Source organism: Pleurodeles waltl, chromosome 4_2 (genome assembly GCF_031143425.1).
Source record: "Pleurodeles waltl isolate 20211129_DDA chromosome 4_2, aPleWal1.hap1.20221129, whole genome shotgun sequence".
In the NCBI taxonomy this organism is placed as follows: Eukaryota; Metazoa; Chordata; class Amphibia; order Caudata; family Salamandridae; genus Pleurodeles; species Pleurodeles waltl.
This window is the reverse complement of record NC_090443.1, coordinates 750,134,767-750,153,433: the sequence shown is the minus strand read 5'-3', so window position 1 is coordinate 750,153,433 and position 18,667 is coordinate 750,134,767. Positions and strand designations below refer to the sequence as shown.

Genomic DNA, 18,667 nt, shown 5'->3' with positions numbered 1-18,667 from the left:
GCAGCTTGAGCCCAGGAAGGCAAACAACAGATTTCCTTTGGGAGAGAGGTGTTAAACCCTCTCCCTTTGGAAATAGGTGTTACATGGTTTGGGAGGGGTGAATTCATAGTTGGCAGGGAACTCTGGGAGCATCTGATTGGCCACTCCAGGCAGGTGACATCAGACCCCCCTCCTGATAGGTGGTCACCCAGCTATTGGGACCAAATCCCCTTTCAGGGCTATTTAGGGTCTCTTCTTTGGGTGGTTCCTCAGATTCGGCTTGCAAGATTCCAGCAGGATTCCTCTGCATCCCTTACTTTTACTTTTGACCAAAGAAACTGCATCTGGACTCTCCGGGACCTGACAATCTGCAAAAAAGATTAATACTTTGCCTGCAACATTGTTTCTGTGGCTCCTTCCCGCTTCTGCAACATTTCCCCAGTCATGCATCCTCTGAGGACAACCCATCTTCAGTCTGCACAGGAAAGAAGAAGGAATCTCCCTTGGAGTGAAGGAGTCATCACTCCCCTGCATCTGCAGGCACCAACTGCAACGACGACCGGCTGCATGGATCCCCTCTCCTGCTGAGCTGTGTGGATCCTGCAACATGAGTGGTGGTCACAAGTGGTCCAGACGGTCCTCTCTACCAGCTCTCCAACCTAGGTGGAGGTAAGCCCTTGCCTTCCCATGCAGGACAATACCCCCTTGCACTGCGTCATTTGCAACTGCCAAGGCTTGTTGGCACTTATTCCAAGGAGTCTTTGGTCTGTGTGTAGCTCCAGCCCTCAGCACTCCTTCCTGTGATGCACAGCTCCCTGAGTCACCCTCTTGCGGCATGGGACTTCTTTTTGTAGTGCTGCGTGTTCCCATCCTGTGGGACACCTGTGTGTGCTGCCTGTGCTTCTGGGGACTCTCTGCGATACTGAGTGTCCCTCCTGGGTTGAGTCCTCCTGGGCCTTGCTGGTCCCCGGCAGCACCACTTTCTGCCAACTGCAAGTTTTATCTGTGCCAAGGCTTGTTGGTGGAATCTGAATGCACAAACCCAACTGCAATCTTACTTCCAGCGTGGGACAACACCTGCATCCTCCAGGAACTCGACTCTGACTTTGGGCTTTCCTGGTACCCCAAGAGCCACTCTACACACTCCTCTTACCTGGGTGGGGGTGACACTCTTGCATTCCATTTTTTTAGTATATGGTTTGTGCTCCCCTTAGGTTCACTATTCTCTATTGCGTTTTACACTATTTTCTAACTATTCTTATGCCTATTTCTGACAACTAGTGTACATAACTTGTGTATTATTTACTTCATAAGGGAGTATTGCCTCTATAATATATTTGGGGTTGTATTACCATAATAAAGTACCTTTATTTTTGTAACACTGAGTGCATTCTTTCATGTGCATAAGTGCTGTGTGATTATAGTGGTATTGCATGAGCTTTGCATGTCTCCTAGTTAAGCCTTGGCTGCTCATCCACAGCTACCTCTAGAGAGCCTGGCTTCTAGACACTGCCTACAGTTCACTAATCAGGGTTACCTGGACCTGTTATAAGGTATACGTACCTTAGGTACCCACCATACACCAGGCCAGCTTCCTACATTTGAGGTGCAGTGGTGGGATAAGCAGTTGTAATTGCCTTATCACTCTGTCACCTGGTACTTTCCACAGGAAAGAACACTCTTATTTAGAGGTACACATAGTACCTAGTGTTAGGAATCTAGTCTCTAAGTTTGGGTAAGCTGGGGGTCTAGGCATAGCCCTTGCTCCAAACTTCTTGAGAGAGACTAGAAGTTAGGGAGGTCAGGCACACCATGCACCACTCTAACACATAACATCTGTGCAACTGGGCACACCTCTAAGGTCATGGATTCTCCTTGTGAGAACCTGGCCTTCAAGGGATTGAAGGGGATGTGTGCTGAAAGGAAGTTAGATATGAGGAGGAATCCTAATTTAGAACCTGCTCTTGGGCCTCCTCCTTCAGGATGGTCAGGAACAGGCTGGTGACCAGGAGGAGGAGGAGAGAGTACATTCTTACTCCTCAGAGGTAGAAAAATATATTCTAGATCTGAGGGAGGATCAACAGGATTCCTCACAGGGTCACAAAGTTCCTAGCAGACCCACTAGCATAGCTGGAAGCACTGCAAGGAGTGGGAAGGGAAGTTATACTAGTGGAAAGGGTCACTAAGCCTAGGGACAGAGCCTTCTCTGCCCATTCCCATGTCACCTCAATGTTTGAGGGGACCAACTGTTCCAACCTAGAGGGAAACTCCATAAATAAGGAGCTCAGGAAACTGAGTTTGGAAGAGGCCAGGCTGAGTCTGGAGCAGCAACAGCTATCTCTATATTGGGAAGCCTTAGCAGTGGAAAGTGAAAGGCTGGGGTTGGAGCTAACACCCCATGGTAGCAGCAGGTCAGGTTTAGAGAGAACAGGGCCAGGGAGGAGTCTTTTGACTCCAGAAATTGTTTCCTCCTACAAGGCAGGGGATGATATTTACAAATGGTTTGCTGCACTTGAGAAGGCCTGTAAAGTTCAGTGAGTCCCTCAAAGGCAGTGGGCTGCTATCCTCTGGTTGTCCTTCTCTGATAAGGGGAGGGATAGACTTCTCACTGTCAGAGAGGAGGGTGCAGACAACTACAACATTCTTAAATCAGCACTCTTAGATGGGTTTGGTCTCACCACTGAGCAATTTAGAATAAAGTTCAGGGAGACCAGAAAAAAAGAGTCCTCTCAAGATTGGATAGACTTTGTGAACTGTTCTGTTAAAGCTTTAGAAGGCTGGTTATATGTCAGCAAAGGGCTTGTACAACTTAATTCTGAGAGAGCATATACTTATTAGGGGTGTGTCTGATTTGTGCCACCAATACTTGGTAGGCTCAGATCTGACCTCTCCCCAAGAATTGGGAAAGAAGGCAGATAAATGACAAGGGTAAGCAGAAAAGCTCATACAGGGGGTGACAAAGTCAAGAAAAAGGAAGATGGTAAGTCTCATGACAAAGGAGGGGACAAAGATAAAAATGAGTCTTCATCAGGCCCACAAAACTCTTCTGGGGGTGGGTCTAAAACCTCTTCCTCTCACAGTCAGGTGAAAAAGCCTTGGTGTTACATGTGTAAAAATTAAGGCTATAGGCCATGAGACAGCTCCTGTCCTAAGAAAAACACCAAGTCTCCCACCACTACAACCCCCAATCATACATCTAGTGCCCCTAGCAATAGCAGTAGTGGTGGGAATAATAATAGCAATAACCAATCTAAGGGTGTTAAAGAAAACAGGGAAACTTCCTAAAATCAAGGGTAAAAGGGGTAAGACATTATCCCCTACCCCACCCTCCACTCAGGATTCCTCCTTTGAGGGGGAAGTAAATCAAATATGCCAATCAGGGATAAACCAATCACCAATACAATTTACACAAAGAGCATATGCATTTTAACACTGGTTAGCAGTGGTAAAGTGCCCAGAGTCCGAAAGCCAAGAAAAACAGGTCAGAAAAAATAGGAGGAAGGAGGCAAAAAGTTTATGAATGACTCTGCAAAAATGGCCATTTCCAACAGTGAGGTGTTCCTATTCAAAGGACCAAGGATAGCAGAAATAGTTGTGTGTAGTTGCCAGAAAGTTAACTTGGAATCGCTGTACCATCTAAACAGAGCAAACAGTGGCAAATTATTTACAAAAATATGAAGGCCTCTAATAATGAATTTCGATTTTTGTTTGATTATTCAGGATTTTAAAATATTTGTGGACAACACCCAATTAACACAGCGATAAGAAACTTTCACATATTCAGTTGAAGATTTGTCTTGACGTGACCCTCTGTAGGATGCACCAGTGAGCAAATAAGGACAACTCTAACTGCTGAGGAAATAAATATTCCCAGGGTTGCCGTGGATGATGGTTCTGTGCCTTTACCTTAGATTTGCCATCAGTGGCACAAGCAGTTTTGCATGTAAGATAAATATGCCCCCGTTCAATGGCTGGTTAGAAAAATAATGAAAGCGCAGGTTTCATGGCAAACGGTGTTAAACATGCTAAAGGACAGCAAAGACCTCCTGCTCAAGTTTTTAAAATGCCTTCTGAATTAATGATCCACATTTCAGTTTCTACTAAAATATGGTGCTGCTGCTGCATCTCCAGTACTAGCACAAGCACATCCTGCCTAGTGCAACACACAGCTTTGCATTATAGTGCAAAGGTGTCTGTGTGATGTCCTGCATAGATTTGTACTCCATTGCAAAATAATATGCAAAGCCATAGTTTGATACTTTTCAAACTTTGCATTAATGCTGTACAGTGTAGCACAAATACAAAGTTTGAAAAGTCTGAAGAAATAGAAACGTTTCTCCAAGTTAAAACCAGCTTCACAAGACATTTTTTGGCACAAATCCCTGTCTACAAATGTTATTAGAGAGGGCTTTGCATCCACAAACGTGGGTGGTTGCATGGGAACATCCATGTACTATCCATGCTGCTACCAAAGTGATGCAAAGTAGAAATATCGCTACTTTGCATTACTTTAGGTTCACTTTCCAGGACAATTGTTTTTTTGTGCTGGGAGTAATAAATGCTAATTCCACACATTGTGCCGGGTTATGCCCCGTTTGCAACACATACTGGGAACAAAGTGTTAGTAAATCTGCCCCTATTTCTCCTTTATGCAATGTCTTGATTGCCAAGACCCCAAATGCTTGAAGACCCCCCTGATTCACTGCATGGGAAATTAACGAGCAGCAAGAAAACAAAATCTCATCTAATAGGTAGGGTAGGAAATAGGCAGACGAACTAGGAATTGCTACTTAACAGAATTCTACTGGGAATCATAAAGAAATTCCCCTACACTGGTCTAGCAATCAACAACAAAACATCTTGTGTCTGATCAAGAAAGCTGATTGTGGCAAAGATGTATGAAACGATTCAGCAGGAGGATTAGCCACTCTGTGTGGTCAGACATTTAAAATACCTGGTTGAGCAAATAATCAGCGACAGAACAGCTTTTGGTATGGGAATATGGGCCCTGGACAACTACAAACAATAGAAAGAGTATTCTAGTCCCCACAACTGCGTGCCATTAAAAGTACAAGATTTTGGAAAATAATCTATCAAAGAAATGGGAGCTAAATAAAAAGTATGGAAACGTATATCATACACACTCATATATCTTCATACAGTTCCATGGAAAATAATTGTCCATCCAGATGGGGGTCTTGGAAGCCAGATATCTCAAGAAGAATGGATAACAATTACTAAGGGAGTGGTAAATGGTACCCTCCATGAATACATGCATTGAAAAACCCCACCACCCAACAAACAACTGTTAACAAACGATGTTGAGCAGAAATACACACATAGAGTTCAAATGAAACTTCTAGGCCCTTAGACCCCATCACTTTAAATTATGATAATTCTATATGAATAACAGATGGCACAGAGCATAATAAAAAATTGGCAAACTGGGAAATGAATCTCCTAGGATTAGGAATTTAAGAAGATTTGAAGATAAACTGAAAATGACCTCAATTGAGAAGTTACATAAACAGCGTGTAATTTGTGAAGCCCTTCTGGATAGTGAGTAAATCTAAACATTACCCAACTATAATGCCTTGGAACTCTGACATGGTAATTGGAACTAGAGTATTCATGTGGATCTAGACCCGTTAAGACTATTTATTCACTATCTCCAAACTTTTTATTTTTGCTTCTGCATACTGTGCTTAGTGTTGGTTGATCATTCTCTTAACACCAAGAACTTTCCGGAGCCACATTAAATGTCTAGGTGGTAAATATTTATGTCATTTATAGTTACTTCTGTTTTAATAAATGTCTTTGTTTTACTGTTAACTCTCACATTGAAACTTAAGCTACCAGTTAGTCATTCCTCCCTATATAAAAATTAGACTGTCTATGTTTGTACACATTTTTTTCCTTGGGTGCTACGAGTTAGTCATTCTTCCCTGTATAAAAATTAGACTGTCTATGTTTGCACACATTTTTTTTTTCTCGGGCGGGGATAGTTTGGAAAAATAGAAAAATAACAAAATGCATCCTTTGATATAGGTGTCCAGCACACCTGTCTTTACCTGGACATTGGTGCTCGCTGTGATCTTATAATGGTGGTAAAAATCAATTAAAAATCTTTTATTTTGAAGCTCGTATAGTTATATTATTTTTTATATACATTTGTCATCTTCAAAGACCTACTAATGTTTACAAAACTAAGTCTAATCAAATGAATAAAACACCAGAACATTTACTAGCTAGTACTTTAGAACTAAAAGTAGAAATAACAGTAGTTGACAAGTCAGAGTTCATCTGATGAAAACAAAAATAACATTTCTAAGATCCTAATTAATTTTCATTATTTCCTGTCTCAGAGCTGCTAATTAACGTGTTCCCCTATTAATTCTGTTGCATTCCCCCTCAGCATTTAACATTTCTTGTGGTTTTTGTTACATCTTTTTTTCATTCTTTACTTTTAGAATTGTCCGAATCTTTTCATTTGCTTTCGACAATTCAAGCCTCGTTCAGTGGGGCCCATTAGGAGCAGGAATTACAAATCACAGCAATTACCTAGACCCAGTATGAAATGCTAGGTAAATGCATACTGTTCATTAGATGCATACTTTTCACTAGATGCTCGTCAAAAAATATACTTTGAAGCAGAATTACTGACCGTATTAGGGATAAAAATGTAACTAATCAAAAATTGCAACTCATCTCTCCTAATGCAAAGGCTTCTTCACAAATGGGTGTTGTAAAAAAGTGATTCTGGCCAAATATATTTTGGCATTAGTTATTGCTGCTATCTATCTATCGATCTATCTATCTATCTATCTATCTATCTATCTATCTATCTATCTATCTATCTATCTATACGTATATATATATATATATATATATATATATATATATATATATATATATATATAGTATTCATCTTACAATCAATATGAAGTGTGGTATGTGAGATGAATTTGCTTTTTACTCTAGTCTATCCTACCATTTTCGATGTTTCTGATACTCACAGCGACATAACTGAAGGTAATAGCTGTAGTGGAACCTCATTATATCTGCGGAATTTATGCGGTGCCCTTTCTGCTTTGTCTTTCCTGTAGTCAGCAATGTGTGGCCACCAGTCATAACTAAGGGACCTAGGGCATTATTTGAGTGACACAATCTTTGAATAACCTCCATTCCATTTGTGTGAAGCCCTGAATTTTAAGGTGATTTTGTGCACTACCAGTAATAAGGCAAGCAGGCTGACTCTAATTTTCCGCAAATATCTATCCTTTAGTTCCTATGTCTAGGCTGTTGTTATACCTTCCATGTTGAAGTACATAAAACATATTTCAATCCTGTTACATAAAAAGTGTCTCACTGCTTTCAATGCATCACTTACGGACTAATACGGTCTCGCCTGAATGGTCACAATAACAATGTCTTAAATATTGGTGCACAGAGATAGCTGCGGGTCATTCACAACATGATTGTTAGGTGCCTCACTGCCGGAGAGTAGCCCCTCAATGTTAGAACACATTGTATCCTATTCCTGTATCTAATGAAGTATATTTAGAGCAGGTAAAGAATATTCAAGGCCACTGCACTGATGCTGCACCTGTGAATGTTCTGCCTCATTAATTTGCCACTCTTTACTCCTTATCTAACAGATGTCTAATTTGTAGGGTTGTGCAAGTCACGTGTTTGATATTTGTCTAATTACATGAAATGCAAAACTGCGAAGATGCTTTTCGCACTAGAAAATAGCACAAAAAACACAAGTGCTCCAAACAGCAGTTGCTTGTGTTCTGGTCGTTCGTGTTGTTCCAGTGAGCGCACTCTAAAGTTTTAGTCACAAACAGTAGGTAATTTAGCGCCATTCTGGGACTTTCGCGTAACAGGTGTATTGCGATATTAGGTGAGGTTAGGTCGGTATAACAGAATTTTTACCCATGCCTAGTAATTACAAATTTTAACAAAAACTGTTCTTCAAATGAATCAAAGTAACTAACATTGGCCTGCATGTAATGTTTGCTCAAATCCCAACATTAACCCTACGTTTAACCTGTTGAGTGCTGTGTTCAGGTTTTAAGGAGGCTGTACATGTCGCCAGATGATGGTAACACTCACAATTCACGGACTGAGGCAATAACCTTTGTCTGCTGCACGTAGCACAACTTTACACGATTAAATCTAGTTCAGACCGGGCGGAAAGATTAATTGCGTCTTTGACATGAATGTTTTGTTTCACTATTGATGCATAGGGATGCTTACATTGCAGTGTCCTCAATGCAGCATATCTTCTAGAGGGCACCGAAGAATTCCAAACATACTTGCAGCTCGTTTCATGGCCTCCTGCATATTTCTCTGAGACAATGGTGACCACCAGAAGAAAGGCTTTAGAAATATATATATATTTTTATATTTCATGTCAGTATATATGCTTTCTAAAGTGCAAATTAATTAGAAAAAAATGCCAACGCATGTGCTACTATGGCTTGCCTTAGCACAATTGTCCTTTTTAACTGTACAAGTTCTTTAACAGTTCTTCATATTTGTGTTCTCCCTGGTCACAAAATGTTAGTGATACTGCCATAGTTCATCTGTAGTTAATGTGATGGATCACCCAGAATCATTTGGATTTTTTTGAGGAGCAACAAGCCAATATGTCCCCTTTGAAAAGGTAAATTGTTGCTGTGAAAGACCCTCAGGCATTATTTTAGGAAATAGGGGTTAACTCTTTTCTTGGTTCATTATTCATTTCTTAGAGTAAACTTCAAATTTATGTTGAGATGTCTTCTAAATTATGTTCTTTTTTGTTTTGATTATTTATTGGAAATGTGGTTGGATAATGGCGCCAAAGTGCTCTCTCCAAAGAAGACCCTGGAAAGATCAGGCCAGCATAAACGAGACGTACTGGGATCATTAGGTCCATCATCTGCTCTTTTCAGGGCCCCACAGTAGTGCTGCAACATTCACTTACAGATATTATATAAAAGCTGCTGTATTTATTAATGACAAGGCAGTGAACACGGCTTAGGCCACTAGATGGTGCCAGATTGACTTTCCCTTCATTGTAAAGCACCATTTGAGTGTGCTGTACCGGGCCCTGTGTGTACTTCTGTCAAGCCCAGGAAGGATCCAAAAGCATCCGCTGTGTCCTCCAAGTGCCCTTTCAAAAAGGCATGTCAGAGTAACTTGACCCTCATACACAAGAAAGCATTCGTTGGAGGCACGGTTGCACCTTGTTTTGCTGGTGCACCTATATCGTGTGAGATTCCTAGAGGGTGTCTGCAGTGAAGGTGAAGACCTTGCTTGCACACCTTTGTCAACCTCATATCCTCTGCAGAGGGGAGCATAGACCCCTTCCACTGTGGAAACTGCAGCTTCTGCAATGTGCAAACGGATAGCATAGATATCTGACATTTTCCATCTCTTTGAACCTGTAAGTCACATGTTTGTTAGTATAATGTTTCATTGGAACATAATATTTACCGGTGTCTCTCTGTGGTTTCCATTGCTTGCATACATTTTACTTTATAGTTTTATTTTCTTTTACAGTGTTTTCATGTGTACAAGGTATAAGACATGGATAAAATGTTGGGTTAAAAGCAGACACGAAAGTTGTTGAAGAAAATAATGATTTAGTCAATCTAAAGAAGGAAAACAATTACTAGTGAAGCTCTGTATTCAAAGTATATCTTACTTTAGAGCAGAACTGCTTAGGGCAATACCATATTTTACTCGGATTCTTGACACAATTGGTCAAGGGATCAGAATTGGTCTGGGTCCCCAGATGAAGTGTCTGCTCCATCCGGAAAATTTTATTTTATTGCACTGCTGCTCTGAATATATTGCCCTCATGTACAGACCCACAAAGATTTTATTTTCCATGTCCCTACAACTGGTGGCCTAATTCAGGTTGTGCAATCTTCATACTGTTTTATACACAAGGTTAAGTTAGATTGAATACTTGTATCCCTATATGCGAAATCCAAAAGGGAGGTGCTTTGGTCTCCTACAACCAAATAAAAAAAAAAGACCCTTCCCTTTCTCTCCTTCCTAATTCGGTAGTGGCTATGTATCAGAATGTGCCTGCATGCAGGATTCAGAAAAACCAACATTCATTTTCATAGATAATAAAAAAACACAGATTCCAGATTAGTTCCTTGATCCATAGATGACAACACATATCACATATCCTTTGTTTACTTCACCCTGCCCCACCATTCTCCAGCTCTCTACACTGCCAGCTAACAAGTGGCTTTTAGAAATTGTGGTTCTGATTTTCAGAGAATGCACACTGTACAAAAAGGAACCAAAATCCTAGTCAGGGTAAGTCAGATACACACAAAGAAATAACTTGTGCTCACCCTCTGGTAGCTTGGAACACAGCATTCACACTTATCTAAAGAGACAATGTGTAAAGTATTTCTGAAACACAAACAGTAACACAATGAAACCCCACAAAAAGACTCCACACCAAGTTAGAAAAATAGATTATGATTCAATAAATAAATCAAGATGAAAATGTCAAAAATCCAATAAATAGAAGTCGATGTATTACTTTTTAAAGAATAAAAAATGTTCTAGCACTTAGAAGTGAAAAGCGCCAATGACGGTAATCTGGTCGCACTGGACCGGGGCAAAGTAAAAAATTCAAGCCGACTGCAATAGGACACTAGCTGACCAGAGCCACGCAGGCCGAGTGAACAGAGTACCTTGATCCTGGTCGGAACAGTGAGATTTGGGGTGCAGATGAGTGATGCATCAGGGTCGGACACACAGTTAAGGTGATGCATATATTTTCATCACGCAGTCGAGGGGATGCGTCGATTCCGAAGATAAAGCACCAAGCTGAGATGCTTTGGTTCCAAAGTGTGATGTTCCAGGTTTCTCCTCGCAGTCAAGGAAATGCGTCGACCTCTCAAAGCTGCTGCAATGGCAATAGGCAGTTACGAGTGTCGGGCTCTCAAGGCTATGCATTAGTTCTGAGAGCGATGCGCTGGTTCTACTCCCACAACAGGGTTGATGCACCAGTTCTGTTCCAAGCAGACTGGAAATGTATTGATTTCTCTGGTGAAAGTATCTGGGTCCACTTCTAGTGAGCCAGGCACAGGAGCAACTTTAATATCCCTGAGTCTCAAGCAACAGGCAGCAAGCCCTTGGAGAGCACTTCACTTGCAAAGCAGAGTCCAGCTCTCCTTCAGAAGGGTCGAAGAGCAGCAGTCAACAGGGCAACACAGCTAAAAAGTAGTCCTTCGAGGTCAGAAGTCCACCAGAGTAACAGTCCTCAATGCTGCACAGCAGTTCTTTTGACAGAGTCCAGTTGTAGGTTCAGAAGTGTCTGCTTTGATGGGGTCAGAGACACAGTTGTGCCTTTGAGGTGGAGGTGACTTCAAGGAAGGGTTTTTGAAGTGCACAAGTGTCCTTTCCTTTTAGCCCTGGCTCCAGATTATCAGTAGGGGGTAATCAGCCCATTGTGTGGGTACAGGCACTACTTATTCTATTCAGGTATACGTTGCAGCCCCCCTTACCCTTCCTGCCCAGGAAAAGCCATCAGAATACAGATGAGTGCTCATACACACCTACTCTTGCTGTGATTGTGGCTGTCTAGAAGAAATGCACAAAGTGTAGCTGTTACCCACCCCAGACATGTATTAGAGACGGGCTTCAGGCACACAGAGCTGTAAGATCAGATAAATGTCCACTTTCTAAGTGGAATTCCTAAAATAGTCATGTTAAATCAGACTTTACAAGTGAAGAGGATTTATCATTACCATTCCAATTATATGCATCACAACATAGCTACTTTTTTTCAATCAGAAATTACAGCTTAAAAGTTTAATAAGGAGTTCCCAATGTTAACCTATGAGAGGAGTAAGCCTCACAGTAGTGAAAAGCAAATTTTGATATTTTTTCACTACTAGGACATGCAATACTTACAAGTACCTGCCCTACCTTCTACTTACGCAGCACTCTGCCCTGTGGCCTACCTGTGGCCTCCCTTAGGGGGGAGCTTAGGTCTAATAAAAGGGGTGTTTAAAGCTTGGCAAATGGTTTTAAATGTGAAGTTGTAGTAAAGCTGCGCACACAGGCTCTCCAATGGCAGGCCTGAGACACATTTAAAGGGCAACTTGTGTGGGTAGCACGAGCAGTGCTACAGGCCCACTAGTAGCATTTATTGTACAGGCACTGGCTATATGGTATACCACTTTACAAGGGACTTACAAGTAAATTAAATAAGCTAATTGTGTATACCCCAAAATTACCATGTTTAGGGGAGAAACACATGCACTTTAGCAGTGATCAGCATGGTAGAGTGCTCAAAGTCTTAAAGCCGATAAAAAGAATCATCAAAAACATGAGGCAAGTGGCAAAACCTTTAGGAGAAGACCACCCTAAGGCTGACAGGTCTAACAGTGGCCTGTATTTAAATGCACTTCCACAAGTATCGCACAATGACTACATGGTCTATCAGTCTTGCACCCATTGCATCTCTGGTCTTCAATGATCTTCCACTGCAGCTGCCACCCTCGCACATCCCATATCAAACATCAACAGAACATTTCACTGACTATCCTTGACTTTGCCTCCATTCTTGTGTAGTCAATTGGAAATGCAATTTATTTTCCAGCAAGAATATCCACTTCTACTCATTCACAAGGAACTTACCAAATTGTAGTGTAGATATGATGTGCTTAATTTATGCACCATTAGAATACACTTTAGCATACATTACTTGGATATTATGGTTTTGCAGATCACTAGCAAGTCATGCACGAAGACGTTAGGACTTAAAAAGTAACACTTATCCCTACGAAAGATTTTATGGATTGATCACTCAGTTCATTCTCACATTACTAACGCCACATTATTTACCATAATAATGGTCCAAGGAAAACTAAAACAGATTGACATGATCATGGTTAAGTTATATATATTTAAAACCTAAAATGTAAATACATTGTAACTGTCCCGTGATTGTATTTTAATACTTAAAGCACCGATTTAATTGTGTATTGATTAAAACATATTTGATCTGTGGGCCATACAGTAATAAAGCTAGATTATTCATACTCTGCCCCCACAGTCCAAATCTGAAAGAAAGAAAGAGTTTTTCGCCAGAGGATGTCAAGTTTTTGATTTTGACATGATTATTTTGTGTAACTGCATCTGGGGTTTCTTTTTATATTTAATGCAAACAGAAGATAACATCTCGTGTGAAAATGTATTTTTCCCAAAAGTCAACCTTTAATTCCACCCAGAATAAAGCCTTTCATTGCTTTAATCATTTTCAGATATTTATTGGCATATCAAGAGAGAGGAAATGTTAAAAAATGCACAATTGCTTGGAGACTGAAAAGTGAAGGTCTGTTTGTAGCTTGTGTAGACAACTAAGAGAATTTCATATGTCCAAATGGCTCATTCAAATTCCTCAGAAAAACCAAGGGCATCACTTAGAGAAGGAAGGACACGGGCAAACCATACAGGCGCATTTCACAGGATACTCTGATTAATATTCAAATGCTAAAAAAAAAGCTGAAAGCATTCTTGAGCCTTTTTTAATCACTTCACTGCTGATCACTTGACAATGGAAATTTCTTCATTATTTATTGATTTCAAAGTGCTCTGTTATTAGGCTCAAGGGAGCATCTTTCATCCACAAGGCATCCACCCTGCGGCCTTTCAACTGTTAATTTCACAAGCACAGCAATTCACAGTCAAGTATCTAGTTTGTTTAATTTGAAATATGGTTCATTGTGGGCTGTACTTTAAGATGCACCTCACCTCGGTTGAGAGATCATGTATGCAATAAGTTGTTTTTTTCAGCAGTGAAGGGGTTAATAAACGGCTAATTTCTCAGCATAGAGCTCTAAGTGACAATAAATGGTCAATAATTGTTTGCATGGTGATCACATAACCTCTTCCTTTCATTTAATTTAGTACCTTATCCCTTGTGTTGTTCCCAGTGGCAGGAGCACTTGCCTTGCAACAGGTTAAATATATAGTCGTGTCAAAAAACACTATATATTTACCATCCAAACAAACGAATATTGATGTTTTGGGAACCATCAATTGCTTGTTTTGTTTGCTGTGGTAGTCCCATTTTGTTTCAGTGCACTCAGTTCAAGTTGCCTAGCGAATGTTTGTGGTCTATGTTTTTGTCCATGCAGTTACTGTCTCAAATAACCACAATTGTAGATGAAAATAACGCTGGTTTCTCCTGATGCATGCAGCTCCTCCAAAGTTTGATAGGATAAGGCCGAGTGTTTCCTCCCTAGAGGTTTCTAACCGAAAGCAAGGTAGGAGTCTGCACACTTCCTACTGGTTTAGAATTACTTGCAGTGCATTGCTTTTATAAAACCTGCAGGTGGGCAGAAGCTGCGCCGCATTTGTTTCTCTCTTGGCAAGCAGCAGTATGAGCTTAAAAACAATCACTTGAAAATAACCTTGAAACGAAAACAAATATGGTCTTTTCTCAGTCGGGCGGTGCAGTAGAAACACTGCTGCAAAAAACAGGCATGCGAGATGTAGGTGTCATAGTTCCGAGCACAATTGTAAATGAACAGCAATCCCTGGAAAAGGGAGGCGTAACAAAGCCGCCACAGTTTGCATTAGGAAAGTCGTTTTAGATTTTGAAGGTTAAAGGTTGATGTTGCCTACATAAAAGTTGATTTTCACTGTGACATATGAAGCGAAATAAAACGTATTGTATGTGCAAGAACATCCACACCTACAGGAAAGACACCAGCGTTGAGATGCCTCAGTGATATAAATGTTTTTGTTATCAACTAAATGTCTATCTCAGATTTCCGCTAAACAATGTGTTAGTCTGAAAAAGAAAGAGCATAACATGTGAGGTGCAATGATTCTGAAGCAGAATTTCAAAAGCAAACATTGACTATTGAACATTCTTATGGATTAACTGTAGATTTTAATGCCTAATTCGTATATTTTTATGCACATGTGATTCTGATCTCTCATACAAATTTCAAGTCTCACAGTTTGCTTTAAAGCTGCCCCTTACTTCTCTGTTCTCATTTTACACTCTCAGAAAATATTTGTGTCCCACTTTCTGTCACTCCTCGCTACTGAAAAAGTGAATCTGTTAATTGGAAAATAATATTGAGCAAAGATATTAATCATTGTGTTATGCCACAGCTAAAGTGTGTGTGCCTGTGGTGCACGGAGACCTACTGCCCAATGGAAGAATTGGGCAATAGCCCTCATTCTGAGTACCTCAGGAATTTCGATTTGGGTGAAAACCTGAAGTTTCCGCATGAATCAATATTCTGAAATATGAGGCATTATCACATGCACCCTGGTTTTCCAAGGGCGCATTTCCTAGGTAAAACGTGGAGGAATATGTCTGCATAAAATGGTCTGAAAATCCGGGATAACTGGTGGTCGTCAGTATGGAAACAGGTACATCTGTGGTAGTTCCTCATTCTATGGGGAAATAATTGTGTCTTGATACCTTCACCTCAAGGTTTTGGGATTTCAGTGTACTGTGTAACAATATCGGAGTCCTGTGATTTCCATAGAAAGGACTTTAGCAGTCAATCTTTTCTGAGGGAGAGATCCTTAGTTTTTAGTATTGAATGGTCATCTAAGCGTTTACCAATACAGAGTAAGATCATTCAATCAAATGTTTACATTGTTTTTTAACTATCAAGAGTAAAATATTTAACTAGTTTGTTAAATTCGACAGCTGTCTGTGTCCCTCTTTATTGGTTAGTAAAACCTGCTATAAGAAAATAATGAAAATCAATCTCTTATAAAGAACCCAGTAGTTTTTTTTTGTGCAAAATTTATAGTGTAAAGCAGTCATAAATGTATACTATAATTTGAAGCATAAAACATAAATGTGTAGCAGCCTGATGACTAGGTCATAATAACAATCTAAAAGGTACAAGTAAGAAACGGCTAAGGATGAAAGTGATATGTTTTCAGCTGGAAATCTTCTGATAGGTAGAGTACCACATTTTGACCATGTTTAAAAAGTAGTGCACACTTGAGTGCTTGACCGTTTCCCACTATCTACTTTATCAAATAATGTTTTCAGTTATTCAGCCCATTACACAAAATACAAGATGGCCCTTTTTTGAAGGACTATTTTATAGGCCATGCTACATGTATGCAGCTCTATTGTAATAGACAGAACCAATGGCAGCAAGAACGAATTAATCACTGGTCAGGAGACCACATAGAATTTAATGCTCAAAGGCTTGAAAAAGTATATGGTCTCCAACGTGCCCCAAATGAAAGCCAGACCTCTTCTTTCCGTAGGCATAATGGGAGGATGTTCCAAATTCTGGGTGTTTTGGACTGCCAGGATTTTCCCCATCCTTTATGTTCTTGTAGCACAGAACACTCAACTAATATGTGGAAGCTGCTGTTGCATCTCACAATAGATTGTTAAATGCCCAGTAGGGCCGATGAGCAAAGGACTATACTGTGAACTGTACACCTTCAATGACATGAAACCAATTTATATCTCTATTTGGAGAGATTCTCTTGTGAATTTTTACATAACAGTGATGTTCCTGACAGCCTAAACTCATAAGTGGCTGGTCCAATCAATCCAGACGTCTGTTTCTTATGAGATAGTTCAGTGGCAAACAAGAGCCCGTAGAATTTTCAGCTGTTGAAGCAGACCCATCAATGAAGATTTGGAGGTTGCAGAAACTGTTTTCAATATCTATTTTTCCCAACTGTTGGTTATCTCTCTGTCTCTCATGCAGAATAAATGCTCACCAGATAATGCTTTAAGTGTATACAACTGTTCCTTTCTGTCTGCACCGCCAGATCGGAATCAGAGCATATCTCTAAATTCCTAGTTGATGCTCAATTGGAAATAGCGGGAGAAGCACTGGGGAAAACCACACGGCAAGATGGCCAGCCTGGACATATGAGAACCTACATTATTCTGCTGTCTTCTAGTCCCCAACAAGCAAGCACAGCAACTCTGCCATTTGGTAGATAATGACTGATAGTATCAAAAACATTCAGCCAATCCAAAAAAAGAAGAATTGGTACCTTTCTCTGTAGGAAACCCCACTGCAGTTTGTCCCACACATCTACCAATATGAGCTTTGCAATATTAGAATAGAACCCTATAGTACAAATAAATCATTAATATGCTGTTGTGACTGACATCTAAATGGTGTTTAATGTCGTAAGGACCATGCTTTTCTGAAGAGATTAGTTTATATTAGGCTGGAACACTCACTGAGGCAATATATTTAATTTTTCTAGAAGGAAGTTATCTACATGAGTGAGGAAAGGGCCAACTTTTGATAGGGTGTTAATAATTATTCCACCTTTATCATTTTACATTAATAGAATAGAAGAGGTGAGAACAGAGACAGTGGGGAAAAAGTTGCCAATGTTGAAGACATTTTGTACATTTCCAGTGATTATCAGAGTTTTACAATCAAAACACTGGAATGATTATAACCAGGTTTTCAACACTCTTGTTATAGGCTGTAAACATTAGTAGCACTTTTGCACAAATTGAATAACATGGTGGTTTCATTGGTATTCTACTCAACTAGCTCAAAATAGTAGGCCTTTATTCATCAACAACATAAAATAGAAGGTTCTTGGTGAGAAAATTCTGAAACATATACTTATCAATTATTTAGTATGGCCGCTAAACCTAGACAAAACAGCATCAATTATGGTTTTCCTCACTCCCACCAATGGGCCCGATTCACAAAGCAAATTCTGCCATAAACATATATTTATGGCCAAATATGGCTTCATTTATGCCTATCAGGAATTCACAGAAGGATTTCTGACAGGTGTAGGCCTTCAGATTTCTCAATTGTGTAGGGAAATCTGTTGTAGTAAACTGCATGCAAAGGGTGGGTAGTGGGTGAATCAGAATGTTGTTTGTATTGAACGTTTGTGAACGTCCATAAACTTGTGGTTTTGTTGCCATTCACAAACTCTAATCTGACCCTATTTCTGTCCACATAAGGTTCTGAGTTTTACTCAAGTAAAGTGTAGAAAGGGAATGGATCTTCTTCAAGCTAGGAGGTTTATAGGTGAAGAAGTTATTCCAAATGGAAATCTTTTCCATGTGGAGAAAAACAAGAATTGAATAAAATGACCAATAACAAATTAGGCTGCATTTCCCCAGGATTGAGTAGTATACTATGTACAATTCTGAATTGGGGAAATGGATCCTGGCAAGTAGGTTCCACAATAGTATGGATGTAAACCTGCATTTAGTACAGCTATCCAGGTGTACTATTTGTAATCTTTGTGAGTTCACAAATGTAGTATATGTGCTGCCTTTCCTAGAAGTGCTTTTGTAGTTGCATATTTGCAAACTTTATTTATGTAAATCTGGCTCATTGTGTCTACTATCATTGTCATTTATCGTAAATACATTTAGTTAACAGCATCTGGGCTCGAATGTAGATACATTTTCAACGTGCAGTTAAATGCCACTATCCAATGCAATGCAAAGAGAAAATGGAATGCAAATCAACAGTGGCCAGAGTGTTCATGGAACCTTCTTCTATAGCCAAATCTTTATGCTCCAAAAATAGTTTCTGTACCATTAGTGCTAATGAATATGCACAGAAGCATTGATCCTCATCAAAACAATACTGCTATGCCTCAATGCTTCCGTTTTTGTTTTAGAAACATTAGATGAAAGGATATTTGAAAGAAGGATATACTG

General features: G+C 40.0%; 1 protein-coding gene across 5 annotated transcripts in view; it reads left to right on the top strand.

Annotated features, from left to right (window-relative positions):
- NTNG1 (netrin G1) overlaps positions 1-18,667 on the top strand; it is a 671,288-nt gene that overhangs the window by 547,807 nt on the left and 104,814 nt on the right. The window contains exon 6 of one of the 5 annotated variants that reach the window (XM_069232410.1): positions 14,208-14,273. The exons of the other annotated variants lie outside the window; for them this stretch is intronic. Coding sequence (XP_069088511.1) covers positions 14,208-14,273 — 66 coding nt within the window. The remainder of the gene's footprint in view (positions 1-14,207; positions 14,274-18,667) is intronic. 5 annotated transcript variants of the gene reach the window in all.